We start from the raw sequence: 17,809 nt of genomic DNA on the forward strand, positions 1-17,809 counted from the left end.
ACAACAGCATTAAATATTATTAATAGCTCCCTTTTATCAGGTATTGTTCCTAACTCTTTCAAGACTGCAATAATAAAACCACTGCTCAAGAAATCTACTTTAGATCACAATGTTCTTAATAACTACAGGTCTATTTCAGATCTTCAATTTCTGTTTAAAGTTTTACAAAGAGTAGTTGCCGAGCAACTTAACAAATTTCTTGCAGTTCGCGACATAAGAAAAATTTCAGTCTGGGTTTCGGCCTTTTCATAGCACCAAGACAGCACTTATTAGAGTGGTTAATGATGTGTTGTTCTCCTCTGACACAGGCACAGCTTCGGTTCTTATTAGAGTGGTTAATGATGTGTTCTCCTCTGACACAGGCACACCTTCGGTTCTTATTAGAGTGGTGTGGCAGGATAGCAGCAGAGGGAAGACTCAGAGACAGAAAGTGCAGTGAAACCAAAATATTTTAATTAACAAAACACAAATAAAAAGGCACGGTGGCCAACCAAAAAGACGAACACAAAAACAGGCTTTAAACATAAACTATACAGAAAGAATCACTCACTCTCTCACACACATCTTTTCTCTGTTCCAAACACTCACCTCCTAACAAACACTCTCCTCCTAACAAACACTCTCCTCCTAACAAACCCAACCACTCCCTTTTATACAGGTGCCTGGGCTAATTGGGCAATTCGCACCTCATTAGCCCAGGCACATTCCACACATTCCTCGCACAGTCTCACTGAACCACACCCCAAACTCACTCACATCCACTCTAAACAATACAAAAAAACACAGAACCACCACAAAATAGGCTGCACCCCATCACACACCTCCCCTCCTTGTGTGCAGCACAACATGGCCTAAATGGCCACCTCCCCCCTCAGTCTCAAAGTCCCGGAAGAGGGGGAAGCACAGTGTCCATGGGGGTGGCCATGGTGGGAGGTCCGGCACCCCCCAATTCTTCGTGGCCGGCAGCTCCCTCTTCCGGGGCTCCCACCACACACTATCCTGCCGCAAACGTGCGGCTGGGGGAGCTGGTCTCCTGACCCGCCCCCCTTTCTTCATGGCCGGCAGCTCCCCTCCGTGGGGCTCCGGCCACAGTGTAGCGACCCCAGGCGAAGCAGGACCCTCAACGACCCCAGGCGAAGCAGGATCCCTGGCGACCCCAGGCGAAGCAGGATCCCTGGCGACCCCAGGCGAAGCAGGATCCCTGGTGACCCCAGGTGACGGCAGCAGCAGCGGACCCTCGGGAGGCGACGGCAGCAGCAGCGGACCCTCGGGAGGCGACGGCAGCAGCAGCGGACCCTCGGGAGGCGACGGTGGAGGCAGAGGCAGCTCCTGCTCCTCTCCCTCAGGTGGTGGAGGCAGAGGCAGCTCCTGCTCCTCTCCCTCGGGTGGTGGAGGCAGAGGCAGCGCCTGCTCCTCTCCCTCGGGTGGTGGTGGTGGAGGCAGAGGCAGCGCCTGCTCCTCTCCCTCGGGTGGTGGTGGTGGAGGCAGAGGCAGCTCCTGCTCCTCTCCCTCGGGTGGTGGTGGTGGAGGCAGAGGCAGCTCCTGCTCCTCTCCCTCGGGTGGTGGTGGTGGAGGCAGAGGCAGCTCCTGCTCCTCTCCCTCGGGTGGTGGCGGCGAGAACAGCAGCTCGTCTCCCTCCGGTGGCACTGCCGGCTCCTCCGACAGCGGGGTTAGGGCTGTTGGCGCTGCCGGCTCCTCCGACAGCAGGGTTAGGGCTGTTGGCGCTGCCGGCTCCTCCGACAGCGGGGTTAGGGCTGGTGGCGCTGCCGGCTCCTCCGACAGCGGGGTTAGGGCTGGTGGCGCTGCCGGCTCATCCGACAGCGGGGTTAGGGCTGGTGGCGCTGCCGGCTCCTCCGACAGCGGGGGTAGGGCTGGTGGCGCTGCCGGCTCCTCCGACAGCGGGGGTAGGGCTGGTGGCGCTGCCGGCTCCTCCGACAGCGGGGGTAGGGCTGGTGGCGGGCGTCTCCGCTGGGCTCCCTTCAGCAGCAAAAACAGTGGCTGCTGTGGAGCCTGAGCTTCACGCCCTCGTCCCTCCCAAAAAAAAATAGGGGTTTGGGCCTTCAGCTCCTCCCCTCCGGACACAGGACGCACTGGCTCCTCCCCTCCGGACCTAGGACGCACCGGCTCCTCCCCTCCGGACCTAGGACGCACCGGCTCCTCCCCTCCGGACCTAGGACGCACCGACTCCTCCCTCTCGGGCCGTGGACGCACCGACTCCTCCCTCTCGGGCCGTGGACGCACCGACTCCTCCCTCTCGGGCCGTGGACGCACCGACTCCTCCCTCTCGGGCCGTGGACGCACCGACTCCTCCCTCTCGGGCCGTGGACGCACCGACTCCTCCCTCTCGGGCCGTGGACGCACCGACTCCTCCCACTCGGGCTGTGGACGTTCGGGCTCCTCCCACTCAGGCTGTGGACGTTCGGGCTCCTCCCACTCGGGCTGTGGACGTTCGGGCACCTCCCACTCGGGCTGTTGCAGCGGCAGCTCCTCCTCCTCATACTGGGTGGGGCAGATGGCCACTGTGTGTCCATATGCCCCACAGCCGGGGCACAACTCTGCCGCGAGCCCTTTTAAAAATAGCTCCCAGCTGTCATCTGCCTCCTCCTGGGCCAGCTCCATTTTCCTCCACCTCATCCTCTCTTCACCTTTTTTTTTTTTTTTTTTTTTTTAAACAAACAAAAAAAACTGCACTTCCGCTCTGAGTCTCCAGGGGGCGCTATCCCACTCTGACACCAACCTGTGGCAGGATAGCAGCAGAGGGAAGACTCAGAGACAGAAAGTGCAGTGAAACCAAAATATTTTAATTAACAAAACACAAATAAAAAGGCACGGTGGCCAACCAAAAAGACGAACACAAAAACAGGCTTTAAACATAAACTATACAGAAAGAATCACTCACTCTCTCACACACGTCTTTTCACTGTTCCAAACACTCACCTCCTAACAAACACTCACCTCCTAACAAACACTCACCTCCTAACAAACACTCACCTCCTAACAAACACTCTCCTCCTAACAAACACTCTCCTCCTAACAAACACTCTCCTCCTAACAAACACTCTCCTCCTAACAAACACTCTCCTCCTAACAAACCCAACCACTCCCTTTTATACAGGTGCCTGGGCTAATTGGGCAATTCGCACCTCATTAGCCCAGGCACATTCCACACATTCCTCGCACAGACTCACTGAACCACACCCCAAACTCACTCACATCCACTCTAAACAATACAAAAAAAACACAGAACCACCACAAAATAGGCTGCACCCCATCACAAGTGGTTAATGATGTGATGTCATCCTCTGACATGGGAACATCTTCGGTTCTTATTAGAGTGGTTAATGATGTGTTGTTATCCACCTTAGGTTCTTATACTATTAGATGTAAGTGCTGCATTTGACACTATTGATCATTCTGTTTCAATTGATCGTCTTGAGAATCTTGTAGTATTGTCAGGTTGTGTTCTGTCTTGGTTTTGATTCTATCTCTCGAACAGGTTGCAATTAGTTAAACTAGCGGAGGAGACCTTTTTTTGTTAAAGGTTACATGCGGGGTCACACAGGACTCAATTCTTGGCCCAACTATGTTTTCTTTGTATATGCTGCCTATGGGCAATATTATGCGTAGCTATGGGGTTAATTTTCATTATAACGCCGCTATATTTATCCCTGGGTGACAACTCGGCTGTAAATATTTTGAGCACCTGTCTTGCTGACATAAAAAATGGGAGAGACTAACTGCCAGTAATGGGCTGTCTGAGTCCACCTCCTCAGAGGGGAACTCCGGGTTCGCTTGCCTCCTCGGAGGTGGTGATGGACAACATATCCTCCTGCTGCCAGTCTGTGCTAAAGCCCTTTGTTGTTCCAAGGAAATAGGGGGGCAGGCAGAGCAGTGCGCTCGTGCAGCAGCTCAGCAAGCACTGTGCCCGATGGGAAACAGCTGCGGTCAGCAAGTCCAAGTGGAATGTACATGAAGTCCACAGAGCTGTGAGACACCCGTTTCCCCAGTGTGTGTTTAGAAAAACTCACACAAAACCTGCAGAAGCTGCGGTCAGCAAGTGCATGTTTTGCATGCTCTGGTCCCAGACAGGAATAGCACCTGCCGTGCTTATCCTCCACTGAGAGACTGGCCTTGCAAATGTCACAGGGATAATACCCCAGCATGATGTAAACAGCAACGCAGTGTAAAAAACTGCTGCCTCAGTCTACACAAGCAGCAATGCCTCTGCACAGTAATGTAACAGAGTGTACAGTACTGTATGTAACAGCACAGTGTACAGTACTATAAAAACTGTAAGTATACAGGGATGCCCCCCTATATAGCTTCTGGCAATCCCAAACAGTCCAAACGTATACAAGACTGAGGAAAGCCTGCTGTTAGAGCCCTAACAGCCTTCGCAATGGTGCTACAAGCAGTCACCAAGATGGCAGCGAGACACTGTGGCAGAGACTGCAAGCAGACTCAGCCAAAGTGCTTATCTCGGTCAATGGACAGCGACTGAGCCCAGCAGGTGTATTCATGTTTCTGTGAGGAGAGCACAAGTCAGCTGCCTCAAGTTTGGACACGTGGCAAATGACATTTAATAGAGAAAAGTGTAAGGTACTGCACGCAGGCAATAAAAATGTGCATTATAAATATCATATGGGAGATACTGAAATTGAAGATGGAATCTATGAAAAAGACCTAGGAGTTTATCTTCATCTAGACAATGTGGGGAAGCTATAAAAAAGGCCAACAAGATGCTCTGATATATAGTGAAAAGTGTTGAATTTAAATCAAGGGAAGTAATGTTAAAACTTTACAATGTATTAGTAAGACCTCATCTAGAATATTGTGTTCAGTTCTGGTCACCTCGCTACAAAAAGGATATTGCTGCTTTAGAAAGAGTTCAAAGAAGAGCAGCCAGAATTATTCCAGGTTTAAAAGGCATGTCATATGCAGACAGGCTTAAAGAAATGAATCTATTCAGTCTTGAACAGAAAAGACTATGCAGTGATCTAATTCAAGCATTCAAAATTCTAAAAGGTATTGACAATGTCGACCCAAGGGACTTTTTTGACCTGAAAAAAGAAACAAGGACCAGGGGTCACAAATGGAGATTAGATAAAGGGGCATTCAGAACAGAAGATAGGAGGCACTTTTTTACGCAGAGAATTGTGAGGGTCTAGAACTCCCCAGTAATGTTGTTGAAGCTGACACTGTGGGATCCTTCAAGAAGCTGCTTGATGAGATTCTGGGATCAATAAGCAACTAACAACCAAACGAGCAAGATGGGCCGAATGGCCTCCTCTCGTTTGTAAACTTTCTTATGTTCTTGATCCCTGGGAAGGTGCGACAATAGCCGCAGGCTTCACGTGGGGCACAAGGCTGCTGCAGGACATCTCAAACAACAGGCTATGTTGAAAAAAATGACATGTAATTAGTGAACCTAACACAACATAAATAATTATCACATTAACAGTGTAATACACAATTAGCAAATAAAATATGCAAAGTAACAAGTACTTATCTGCCTATGGCTCTCCTGTCAGGTTCAGTCCTCTGAAAGGAAAAATGATGCTGGTATCTGTGCGTGCAGTCTTCTTATGCCCTCGGGGGATGGGCATGACTGCATCACAGGCACTAGTGCGCAGCTTTGATATAATCTATTCAGGTTCGGGGTCTTTAGGAAGTAAACACCCATACAGTAATGGTTACATTTCGTACTTGATAGGGAACTAGGACCCCGTTCATACTTGTGATTTAAGGCGGCCCAGGGCCGCTTCAGAGCCCGATTTAGGCCACTGTTTTGATGTGGCCCAGAGCCTGCAATCCGAGACCAGGCCTCTTTGTATCACATGACCAATTAGATTTTATATGATAACACGGGAAAATGTTTTTTTGTTTGTTTGATAATAACCAAATCAATAAAGGTACCATATATAAACATTAACACTGGCAACTTTGCTTTAAATTAACATAAAGACACCTGTCTAATAAAACTGCTTCCGCTATTCAAGTTCAGTGTTGAAAGCTGCCTATCTACAAGTTTGAAGTAATGCTAGATTAAAACTTAACCACCCAGCTGCTTATCCCATGAGAATAGTGTGCAGGTGGTTATATGTGCATCCGCAACGTTTAAAACACGTCTTATTGACGTGCTTCAGTGAATAAATAAGCAGAGTCTAGTAGACTATATCGCACAACTGTCTGTACCTGCTCTGGGTCTGTGGAAGCGCTAGAATCCCACCCTGGACACCACATGTGACAGGGTAGCAGAGCATTGATGATGTTCCCAGACCAGATAGCTGACAGAGACACACACACAGGTACTACGGGTGAAAAGCGCTCTTGTGCACCGTTTTTATTGCAGAAAAATTAATTAAATACTTTAACAAAAACACTGCTCACAGAGCAAAACAAAAGGGCTGAACAAAAATAAATCATGAACACTGACTCCACATAAACAAGTACCATGCTGGTCTGCCCAGCACGAGTAGCAATTGCTTACTTTTTACTTTGTTTCGTTTTTGCTTTTCTCCGCTCGCTCTCGTTCTCTCCTCTGAACACCCACCCTGAACAAGAAAAGCTGCAGGCCTTTATACTGGTGACTACAGGAGATGCCAAGGGTTGGCTTTCCTTAAGAGTGAGATTTACAGCCCCAAAGAGTGAGATTCAAGGTCAAAGAGTAAGACTTTCTAGGTGGTGTGTTAGGTCATTGCTTAAGACAGGGACTCTCATCTTTGGCCCTTGGTGACATCCAATAGTCCAGGTTTTTAATCCAACCAGCACTTAATAGTTTGTTTTAAAATGTAAACTGTTTAATATTGCATATGAAACACTTAAATGTCCTAATTCATACTGAAGTCTAAAGCATGTGAGAATTCTACATGAAATGCAAACCAGTGGATTTTAATTAAACAAATTACTTGCTGGTTGGAACAAAAACCTGGATGATTGGAAATCCCTGAGGACCAGAGTTAATAGCCTCTGATTTAGGCACACAGTCAGTGGACAGAACAAGAGAAATATTAAAAAATAAACTGTTTTTTATATAAACCTAACAAAAAAGAAAACTGTTTTATCAATACAACAATTTTATTTATTTTGCATATCACCTTGTCATAGTGATCATCGTTTTGAAAAACACAGTTTACAGTACAAATATTATTTGGGTTTGTATATATTGCTCATATTACCCGCTAACTTTCGATCAAGTCCTGCTCGTTTTTTGGGTGAACTCATACTTTTTTTGACAGTCAAATGTTCACACACACACACACACACACACACACACACTGAGGCCCCAGATGTACTGTTGTCTCTTGCAGCCACTGAGAAAACATATTTTAAATATTTATATAGTTACTCAAAATGGGCTACAGATTTCTTATAAACCGGACTTGACATTAACCTGAGTTACAAACATTAATGTCTTATTCAACTTCGTTGTTAATCACAGATTTAACTGCAATTAATTGACAACACTAACATTTACTCAAGGTATTTCTTCCATAGTGAGGGATCAGAAGGTCCCAAGCACATTTTACCAATGGGACAGTCTGTGAGGAAGCCTGAGGCCAGTGCACAAGTTTTTTAGAAATAAATTTCCATCAATTCATTGCGGACCCCTTTATAAGACATGCCTTTATGCTGTAGAGCCAATGCTTGTAATTCCCATTGCCCCACAAGACCAGTCCAGTAGCACTCATTGTTGTCATGGCAGAACACAAACAGTGCAGCCTAGCTAGGCTGCGGAGTACAGCATTGTAAAGGATGCATGCATGTATATACGTTTGTATGTATGTATGTATGTATGTATGTATGTATGTCCGTTATGTATAGATGCAGCTGGAAACAATGGGTTTATAGTGAAACTCACGATATGTATGTCAGATACAGGGATGGAGTTGGTTATAAAACTGTTTGAAAAGCCGCTAATTGTTTAAAATGTTGAACAGCATTAGCATTAGCTCTATGCATTACCTTTGAAAACATGTTGCCGCTAGCCTGTTTGTAATTCAACACCATGCTAAATTCATCAAACAAAGGAGATCTAAGGACAGAAGACAACACCTTATTTAACATGGAGCCAGAAAGGGTATTCAACTAGAATATTTGTAACAATTAATGTCAAATGTTTTAAATTCCTTTTCACTGTGCCCCTCAGCATTACAGAACTTCTGAATCGTAGTACTTCCAATTCGGATAGTCACTATAGGGTACCCTTCTCCTCCACTTGGGTCGGCTCCTATGGGAGTCCCCCTCGCTTCCTGTGCATGGCAGAGTTCCCTTTTCTGAAGCAGAACTCCATTTAACACAAGCTGTGCAATTCCTGCTGCCTCCACTGAAAATATGTGACAGCTGAATGACATGTTTTTTTGTTTACTTTTACTTTGCCCAGCAAAGAGCGGGAGGGGGGCGAGAGAGGGGGGGACGGGGGGGGGGGGGGGGGGACGGGGGGGGGGGGGGGACGACACACCAATATTTACACAGATAATAGGCTTCTCTGTTTCCTGTAGAAAAGTAAACAGGAAAAATAAAGTGGGTACCTACTACTAAATTCAATAAATGTTAGGGTAATGGATTTCAAAAGCATAGTTACTACACCCTTAACTTCCATTTTCACAGTACCAGAATCTGTGGACTGCAGGTATGTAGAGAATTCCAGCCCCACTCAGGCAAAGGCTCTTAGGCACGCACATGTGTGTGGATAAGGTCTTTTACCCGACTGATGCACCTGTCTGTGGTGAATATAAACGAGATAGTAGACAGCGTTATTCAAATCATTCCACAAGCAAAAACCGAGTAACCTTGCAGCTTGACTGTAGTGCTCGGTCAATGGGCCGTCTTTTGAATAGCAAGCCAGTAAAAAGCACAAGCTATACTGTTAACAAGTCCTCTGTCTATGATGCCACTGCTTCATATAGTGTATGTAACACTGGCGGTGAAAGGGTTAAATGTGTCTCTGGGACAGGAAAACGCTCGTCAAAGATTAAGGCATTAGTTCAGTAGCAGCTGAACCTTATTCGATGTCTGATCCCAGAGGCAGATACTATTTTGAACACCACAACGGTATTATTCTACTGTACTTGAACAAACAGGAGCTGCTGTTTACTCACAATCTGGGTTTTAATAAAGACTAAATACGTTTTACTGCTGCAATTACAATTCGCAACGTGTTAACTTTGTTATTGCATTACACGTGTGAAAGTCCAATGGACTCGAGCGGGTCACGGTTGAAACACTGCTGACTGATATACACACAGCACTTAAACATATGGACGTGGCTTCTAAACTGTAGCATTGGCTGCATGCGCGTAGTATATTATATCTACGTATATTTCCACAGTCCCAACAGAAGCCCTAAAAAAAGCCCCGCAAGTGGGATTGTTTTGTGCGTCATTGTTTTCAGGTATTAATTATTCATAAATATGTTACAGTGTAATCCATAAGAATGTTCAGATCAAAGCTAAGATGAATACACGCTTCTACTTGTCTTTATGCATTACCTGTTTTCTCACTACTATCCCGTGTATGATTTGCAGCATATGGAAATAAGGCACCGCATCAAACAAATAAAAGACTAACACATGACGTAGTATTGTATGTGATATAGCTAAGGGTAAGCAGAAGTTAAAAACAAGTTGTTTTATTGTGTATATAAAACAGAACAAAAACGTACCTTATTTAAATCCTCGTCATTCAATAAATGTGACTCCCGTGGTTTAAAACAGTTCTGGCATTTGCTTTTGTTAAAAATGTTAGCTTGGAATTTCCTGCAGGAGTTATCCTTAGAAGACATCGCTGAACGGGTTAGATATTCTCCCACAAATGAAATGAATAATGGACGTCAAGCTCAGGTCAAATGAAACTCGGGGTGGATATACTATTTTGAACTGTTGTGTTGAGCAATGTATATCGCAAGGGAGGGTTGCAGTATTACAATATTACACCATGTCATCTTCAGAATGAAGTCTCAATGCTTTACAAAACAATCATTAAACTGAATAGCATATTTCAGCACAGGACAAGAGACAGCTAGGCACAAGTTTTGACGAGAGAAATAATAAAAACTATTGCGGGGCTCCATGTGTAGTTGCTATATTATTAACTCTGTTCAAGGAACTTTTTTTTTTTTTTTACCATTGCTATGAAATATGAACCAAATGAAAATACGTTAGTCAAATGTCATATACCGGCCACTCTGGCGGTGTCAACTGTGCAAAAATAGAACTCCTCTCAATCCGGGTTCCGCCCCCCACACTGACAGTAATCTGCAGCTGTATTAATACAATCCCAGGTCCCCGGTGTCCGTGTCAGTTCAGGTCCAGTGGATCAGGAATTTTACAACAGATCTAAGAGCGTGTAAACTTCCCAAGTGTAAACAGAAAAAATGAAAACCGACAAAAGAAATATGCTCAGATTCCCAGGACCAAAGTGACTACACACTCCAAAAAGTCCATCTTTGCGTTTAAAGTCCCCAGAATTGCGTATGGTGCTATTCCATATGCCTCCTCCAAAGCACAGCAAATTGCAGATTGCACCACACTGGGAACGTTGTAACTATGTAGCAAGCAGCTGGAATAGCTCCACAGGGAATGGGAGGCAGGTGGTGACTGGCACTCACGTACACCAATCACAAAATTAGAAACACGATGGTAACTAGGTAGACTTTAATGTCTCGGCATATTAAAAAAATACAGTAGGATGGGCGGGGCTTCTGGTTTCAAGCTTGGTGGACAGACCAAGGTCTTGGAATAGCCCATTTGACATCTGAATGACGGGGGCGGTCTCAAAGGTTTACGTATATTTGATGTATTTATCTGGCTCGAGTGCTCTTCAGTCAGTTAAACACGTATGTAAACCAGAGAGGTTTGCGTTACTTCATACATTTTTCTGACACTATACTGTGTTTTGCCTTGGTTGACACCCGTTCATGGTACAGCTCACGAGTTTGCAATCATGAGATACTACAGGCCATTCCAGTGCAGAACTTATGACGAGTGGCGGTAAATTAACTGTGTGTTTTAGTATTAATGAACTCCCGGTGAAACTTATTTGTAACCATACAAGGGGAGCGAGCCATTTTTTTCCCCCCGACACACAGTTGTGGCTACACCCGGCGACTTGTATTGTGAAATTGTAAAATTCTACACACACACACACACACACACACACACACACACACACACACACATATATATATATATATATATATATATATATATATATATATATATATATATATATATATATATATCCATTACACAGTGACTTCTAGAACATTCAGTTTGCAGTCCAGTTTGTTTGCATTCCACAATGACGTTTCAGCAAGGCTTTTTGCTAGTATTTTAAACTGCTTGCAACAATGTGACTACACACTGAGAGACACACAGGCAAACTCAAAACTTCAAACTCCAGGAAGCAAAACGGAATTGTCTTTTTTTCATATTACATTTTAAAATCCATATGTGGATGGCGACTTTGTGCTAACTGATTATGTATGCTTCTGCCTATTACAAAGTGTACAGTGCAGTATATTGTGCATAGCATATTGTACATTTGCAGTCAGATATTCAGCAGCCTAACAAGAAAAAGCTGTGATTCTTTTCCTTGTAACGTGCAATAAAAACACCAGAGAAACATGAAGGGCAAATTGTAACTTTTTATACACCAATGCATTGGTTTGCATAGGCTATATTTAATGTTATATCAAAGGCACTGTGTACTACCACTATATTTTCTATACTTGTGACTGTTTGGAACAGTGTATTTTCCATGTTTCAAGACGTTTCACTCAAATGAATCACCAGTCATGTTGCAGCGTTCCCATGTTTTTTTTAATATGCTTTATCATACCTCTCTGGGCTTTTCAATGCTTACCTATGCTTTACCATGCTTTCCCTGTGCTCTGTTACTTTTACTGTGGTAAACTGGGCAGATTGGAGAAGTTAAATGAACTATTCAAGTTAATAGTCACTTTACTGTTTCTTTAGTATTAATTATTAGGTAAAATTGATCAGAAAATAAGTTCACGTTTTAGCTGGTGCCTTCATTGGCCCTGCTGAAACATTTGTCTACCTGATTTAGTTTCTTGTAAGTTTTTCCTAATTCTTATTTATTATTTTAAAAAGTAGTGACAAACTCAATACAAGGTGAAAAACAGCTGTGCATGACTCCCTGTGCACTGATGTTGTCAAGCTTGCTTCCCAGCTTAATGCAGTTCTCGGTTTTTGTTCAGCATCTATTGACTGGTGCATTCAGCTGCTTGCAGCTGTCGTGTACCCCTGTCAATCAACAGCGTTTAAAACGAACAGAGGACTGGCCAGTAGTTGTCATATGGGGTTGTCTGCCATTCCTTCAAGATATGCTACACTGGTGGTTACAGTTTGGAGAGCTTCACTGTAAGATTGTAACATTTAAAAAGGTGATTGTAGCTGACAAAATAATTTCATTACCTGCTGTGCATTTCCAGATGCTATATTGGTCTCAAATGTGCAGTTTTGAAAGAAACTCTGAGACACAAAGAAGTCGGTGCCCGCTGTCCACAAGTAAAGGGAACATAAAAGGAGCCTGAAAAAACAAAACCTCCTTGTGATAATGGGTACAGCGTTTTATACACCACATGACTGGATCTCAGGTGTTCTTTTATGCTTTCTGGCGGTTTTAACCAATGATGTTGGCTTCAGACTCCTTGGAATACCATGGTTCTTCAATTTAAATGTGTGTAGCTTTGCTCAAACACATCTTGAATGGCTGTGGCTAGTGCACACTTATGTTGCTACTGTGGTATAGGTGGTAAAAGGGTATAAGATGGGGCCTACACGTGACAGCCGAAGATGAAATATTAACAAGCTGTTTCACCTTTAATGGAGCTACCATAGGATACATTTGCAGAACTTGTCTATAGCTACATTCGTGTTTTTCCATGTGTATCAAATCATGTGAAATTTTGGTCATTTCAAGGTAATTTTTTCTACTTTGCGTACATTTTTTTTAAATCTGAGGGCCATCTTTTAAACAACTAAATTATGAGCTTTGATAAATATTAAAAGATGATATGGCTTAAAGGCTTTAAAGAAGCAATAGAAAAATCTCAATGGACATGCACGTCATTCATATCTTATCCATTATATGTTTGCCAAAACATTTATTGACAGATGATTAAGAGGATGAAGTCTCCGGAGCTCAACAAAACAAATATAGTTGAAAACAGATAGCCGTTCAAGTGTCATTGCTGTGTGACTAGAAATGTGACAGTCGACCTCAGATACTGGTAATCAAGTAATCGTCACGTGATTGTGAAGTAGCAGTGGAAGGGCAGCTGTGGTGGCAAACCATTAACATGTAAATGACATTTTAAAACATAATTAAATAGTTACAAAAATTCCTAGAAGTTTTAAAATATAGTGTGCAAACAGCAATAATATTTTTTTTAAGTGTTAGCCAATTTATTTGAGCCATTGCTGTGTGCGTACAAGCTCTGAAACTGGCCAACTCCAGGAGATTATATCAGAGACTCTGGCTGTCTGCAAGTTTTGATAAAATCCACCAAATCCAATCTGCTGCCATTTAATGAAGCCAGCCAGTTTAACTACTTGCAAAGAGGATGCAGTGGAGGCAGCCATCACACTGCACACATTCTGCATTTTTCTGGGTATATTAACAGCTTATCAATATTAACATATTAACCGCTTATCCCATTTTTAATAGGCTTGGCATTAACATTTTTTTTTTAAGTTATTGAGAATATCTGAATTTGGGGAAATAGGGTGTGTCTGTATGTCTGGACATGTCCATCTGTATGCCACACTACTGCATTAATCTGGAGAATCGCTTATGAAATTGTGATTAAAAATGTAATTTGTTACAAGCGATCCTCAAACCCCTTCTCTCTTGTATATAGTGCGGGCTCCTTTTGAATGAAAGTCTAATGCTGCTAAAGTATATGCCCCTTCGATAGAACCAGCTTCACTGATCATTGGGTTCCCCACTGATGATGTAGTGGAAACTGAAGCTTGGGAAACCTCTGAAATGAAAAATAGTGAATTCGGCCCACTCAGATATTTTGGATGGAAGGGATACCTAACAAAATAGCCCTCTAAGGTCGAATTGAATGTGATGTAGCACATACAATAAAATGGGCTCACTTGGGAAAACTAGAATGCAAAGATAGGAAACCTGCTACCAGAGTTCAAGTATTCTGCAGGTACGAAGTACAGTAATCTGTCACATGTCTGACTGTGATGGGACCAGAGTAAGGACGGGTATGTAAAAAGGCAGATAAATTAATCCTGTTTTAAATACCATTATACACAGCTGTAACAATTAATATATTCACACAATTATTGTTTTGAGATTCAGCTTTTATTAGGAAGCGCCCGTAAATCCCTTGTTTAGAAAGATACAGGGTATTAATGCTTGTGACAGAGTATGCGTCTGCCGTGTGGGTGCGTGCATTCACTGCTGAGTGACAGGCAGGAGATCGAGACGGAGGTTGAAGTTGATACGTCCTGCAGGCGAACAGGATTTATTTACATATCAACACAGTGAACAGCTCACAGGACACTACCAGCAATGGCAGCGCATGGAGCACATACAACAGTGTACGAAAACTTTGGTAGGATCTACAATATCTGAACTAATCTTCTCTGTTCAATAATAAACTAACACTGCTGAAGAGGTTGATCGTGGTGGATAAACGGTTAGGGCGGATATGTGACGGGTGGATATGCGACGGATTACTGTATGTGAGACTGTAACACACTTGCGATGTGCAGTGATGGTTCCTGGGCCCTGTGGTCACCTTTAAGGAACCTCTGAGAGCAGAGCCGGGATTTCCAGCCTTGCTGGGATGACTGAAGATATCTGAGAAGAGTAACTGTTAAAGGCAAGAATATTCTTGTAAAAACTCTGTATTCATTTAGATTATACTGAGACAGCTACAAGCAGAAATATTATTGCAAAGAATTCTGTGTTAGCTCAGTGATGTGTTTAGTGAACCATGAAACACTGACACGATTGAACAACCTTGTAAAGCCCCTTGGAATGCTCATGTAGCCAAATTCCTTATCAGCAGTTATAACTTAGGACAAGGGGCCCCTCGCTTTTATAAACTTATTTGTCATGGTACTTGGATTTTCATGGTACAAGAAAGTATATTTTAACAACTGAGGCGAAACTTATTGACAGAACAGGTGCTTTAACTTTAATTTAACTTTAACCATGGTACAGGAACATATATTATTAGTATATTAGAGGGGGGGGGGCAGCATGGTACTGCATATATATTATTATTATTATTATTATTATTATTATTATTATTATTATTAGTTTTAAGAAGTAGCTTATTGTCAAGAAATGTATTGTTAATTTTACAGATAAGGCTGTCAAACGAAACAGATGTTTAGGCTTCTGACGCACAAAGAGAAAGAAAAAGTTCTATAAAAGAGGAATAAACTACACTTTATTCATCAGTTGAATTTGTTAACACAGACTTAACTGGTCCATCCTTTGAAGGCCACTTTGCGAAGCTGACTGCTGTTTGTTGTACAGAGCCTCTTGTTTGGACAACTGTCCCTTCTTTGTCCTAATTTATATTTCAAGACATACTTCTTGAAGGAGGTAGGCATAATCTCACCAATATTGAAGCATGATGATGTTAGGTTATAGTCTATTGTTATTATTATTAGCTTTGGAGATTATGTTATATTGTATGCATTAGTCTAATTGGGTGCCTTGGACTGCCCAGAGGTGTGTAAAGCTAGGTTTCATTTAGGTGTTGTATTATATTATTGCATATCATTGTGATTTCATTTGAACAAACACAAACTGGTTCTTAATTTAACCAGTTTGTAATGTAGGGCATCGTTTGAGAGGACATAGGTGTGTCTTGCCCAGTGTTAAAAGGACAAGTCTTTAAAATCATAACCCTAACCAATACTTTAAGTGCAGTACAGAAACCAGGACCAGAGGACACAGTTGGAAATTGATTGGAGACTTAGGACAGAGGGAAGGAGACACTTCTTCACACAGAGAACGGTGAAGGTATGGAACGGGCTACCTAGTAATTTTGTTGATGCTGAATCCAACTTGCTGACCCAACTTGACAAAGTTCTGAGATCAATCAGCTGCTAGGAACTGGACGAGTGCTGATGGGCAGAATGGCCTGCTCTCGAAATGTTCCTATGTTCCTATGTTACTTTGATTCTGTATATCGTCAGTTGCTGTATGAAAGGTTACCATACAGTTGTACAGCAGCTACCATTGTCAATTTGGTTCCTTCTTTTGTTTCAGGTAGAAAAAGCTGCTTCTCTTAAATTAAAGATAACCTTACTGATGTGATGTATAACTCCTGAAGTAAAGATACTCTATATAACTTCCACCTCCAATCCACAGTGATTGTATGTGTTCCACACAATGGGCCAGGACTTCCTAAAGGGTACATCCTTTCCTTTTCTAAAAATCCTAAATGGTATAAACAATTGTTTTTATCTAAACAAAAGCATTCCTCTGAGAAGATATACTGTATTGTTACAACATCAATCACAGTAAACAAAAAACAGCAGAGTGCACGTGCCAACAGGACCCAAGACACTGAAACTAACACTGGATAAGACTAAAACACAACACTACAATGCATACAGTGTACTACACTACTGCACTATATTATTTAAAAATGGTGGTGGTATGGGCTCATATTTACCCTTACCTGTCATACACTTTTATTGGCTGTAGTGATATGAAATGTGCAGTTTTGAAAGAAAGAAACAATGTTATAGCAAGCATGTATTTTCATTTTAAAGCATGATATCTTGTACTACCTGAGGTTAAAGACATCTCTGTGGTAAATGGAGCATGATGATAGCTGTGCTGCAACTGTAAACTATCCCTACTAGCTAGCACACTAATGTGACTCTTCAGGTAGATAACTGCAACCACACAATTGTGTCCTGATTAAGAATCACAATCATGTGTCAAACCGCGTTATTCACGTTGTTTCCCACAAAGCACTAGAATGATTTGGTTATATTATCAGAGTGTATTTCAATTCCACCCCAGGGTAACCTATGGAGAGGGAATGCCGTGACCATGTTTTATTTTGTATTGAACATCATACAGTCTAATACAGTCAAAAGACCCCCTGAAATACACTACCAATTGAATACTATTGATATGGTAAATTCTCATGTTTTATTTTTGAAAATGGTTAAAATAACATATTGATTTGTTTAATGTGTCTTTATGAAACAGGAAAACATGTCTGGGGCTGTGGGACACTGGTATTTCTGTGCAGTTTGGTCATACAAAGTATAGCGAGCCTTTTTGCCCAATTCTAGTACAAGCTTTGACAACTCTCCTTTAAAAGCTTTCTAAAAATAATCTTACCATCTTTTTTAGGCATAACAACATTCTGCCAAGACCTTTATCCTTTTGCTTTGATGTTTTCCAGATGTTTGATATGGGAAACTATTCCTGTAAGAGGAAGGGACAGTGCTATTACAGGAACAATGGGCTTCACCTTAGTCAAAGTCAAAGTCTGGAAAACAAAAAGACCACCAACATCGTGGCAATATTGTTTTGCTAATGAGAGTAAAATAATTCTAGAATATGCTTTATATAACTGTCCGTATGAGGGTAACTCCAGAGGGCCAGAACTCAACTTGTTGGGGGCTAATTTGAGTCACCTCACACAGCTGAATAACTTTGCTAAGGAATGGAGAGACACTGCCATCTGCTGGAAGAGCGCAGCAAATCATTTATCTACTTTTTTGGCATGACTTTTTACATTTTAATTGTCCCCCGCATGTGATAAAATATGTTTGAT

General features: G+C 42.7%; 1 protein-coding gene across 5 annotated transcripts in view; it reads right to left on the bottom strand.

Annotated features, from left to right (window-relative positions):
* LOC117418224 (myosin phosphatase Rho-interacting protein-like) overlaps positions 1 to 10,528 on the bottom strand; it is a 199,808-nt gene extending 189,280 nt beyond the window's left edge. For all 5 annotated transcript variants that reach the window (XR_009330822.1, XM_059035674.1, XM_059035675.1 and 2 more), the window contains exon 1: positions 9,665 to 10,528. Coding sequence is in view for 4 of the 5 variants with exons in the window: in XM_059035674.1 (XP_058891657.1) it covers positions 9,665 to 9,784 (120 nt within the window). In the remaining variant the exon portion in view is untranslated. The remainder of the gene's footprint in view (positions 1 to 9,664) is intronic.
* Positions 10,529 to 17,809: the final 7,281 nt, after the last annotated feature.

The sequence above is a fragment of the Acipenser ruthenus genome, chromosome 13 (genome assembly GCF_902713425.1).
Source record: "Acipenser ruthenus chromosome 13, fAciRut3.2 maternal haplotype, whole genome shotgun sequence".
In the NCBI taxonomy this organism is placed as follows: domain Eukaryota; kingdom Metazoa; phylum Chordata; class Actinopteri; order Acipenseriformes; family Acipenseridae; genus Acipenser; species Acipenser ruthenus.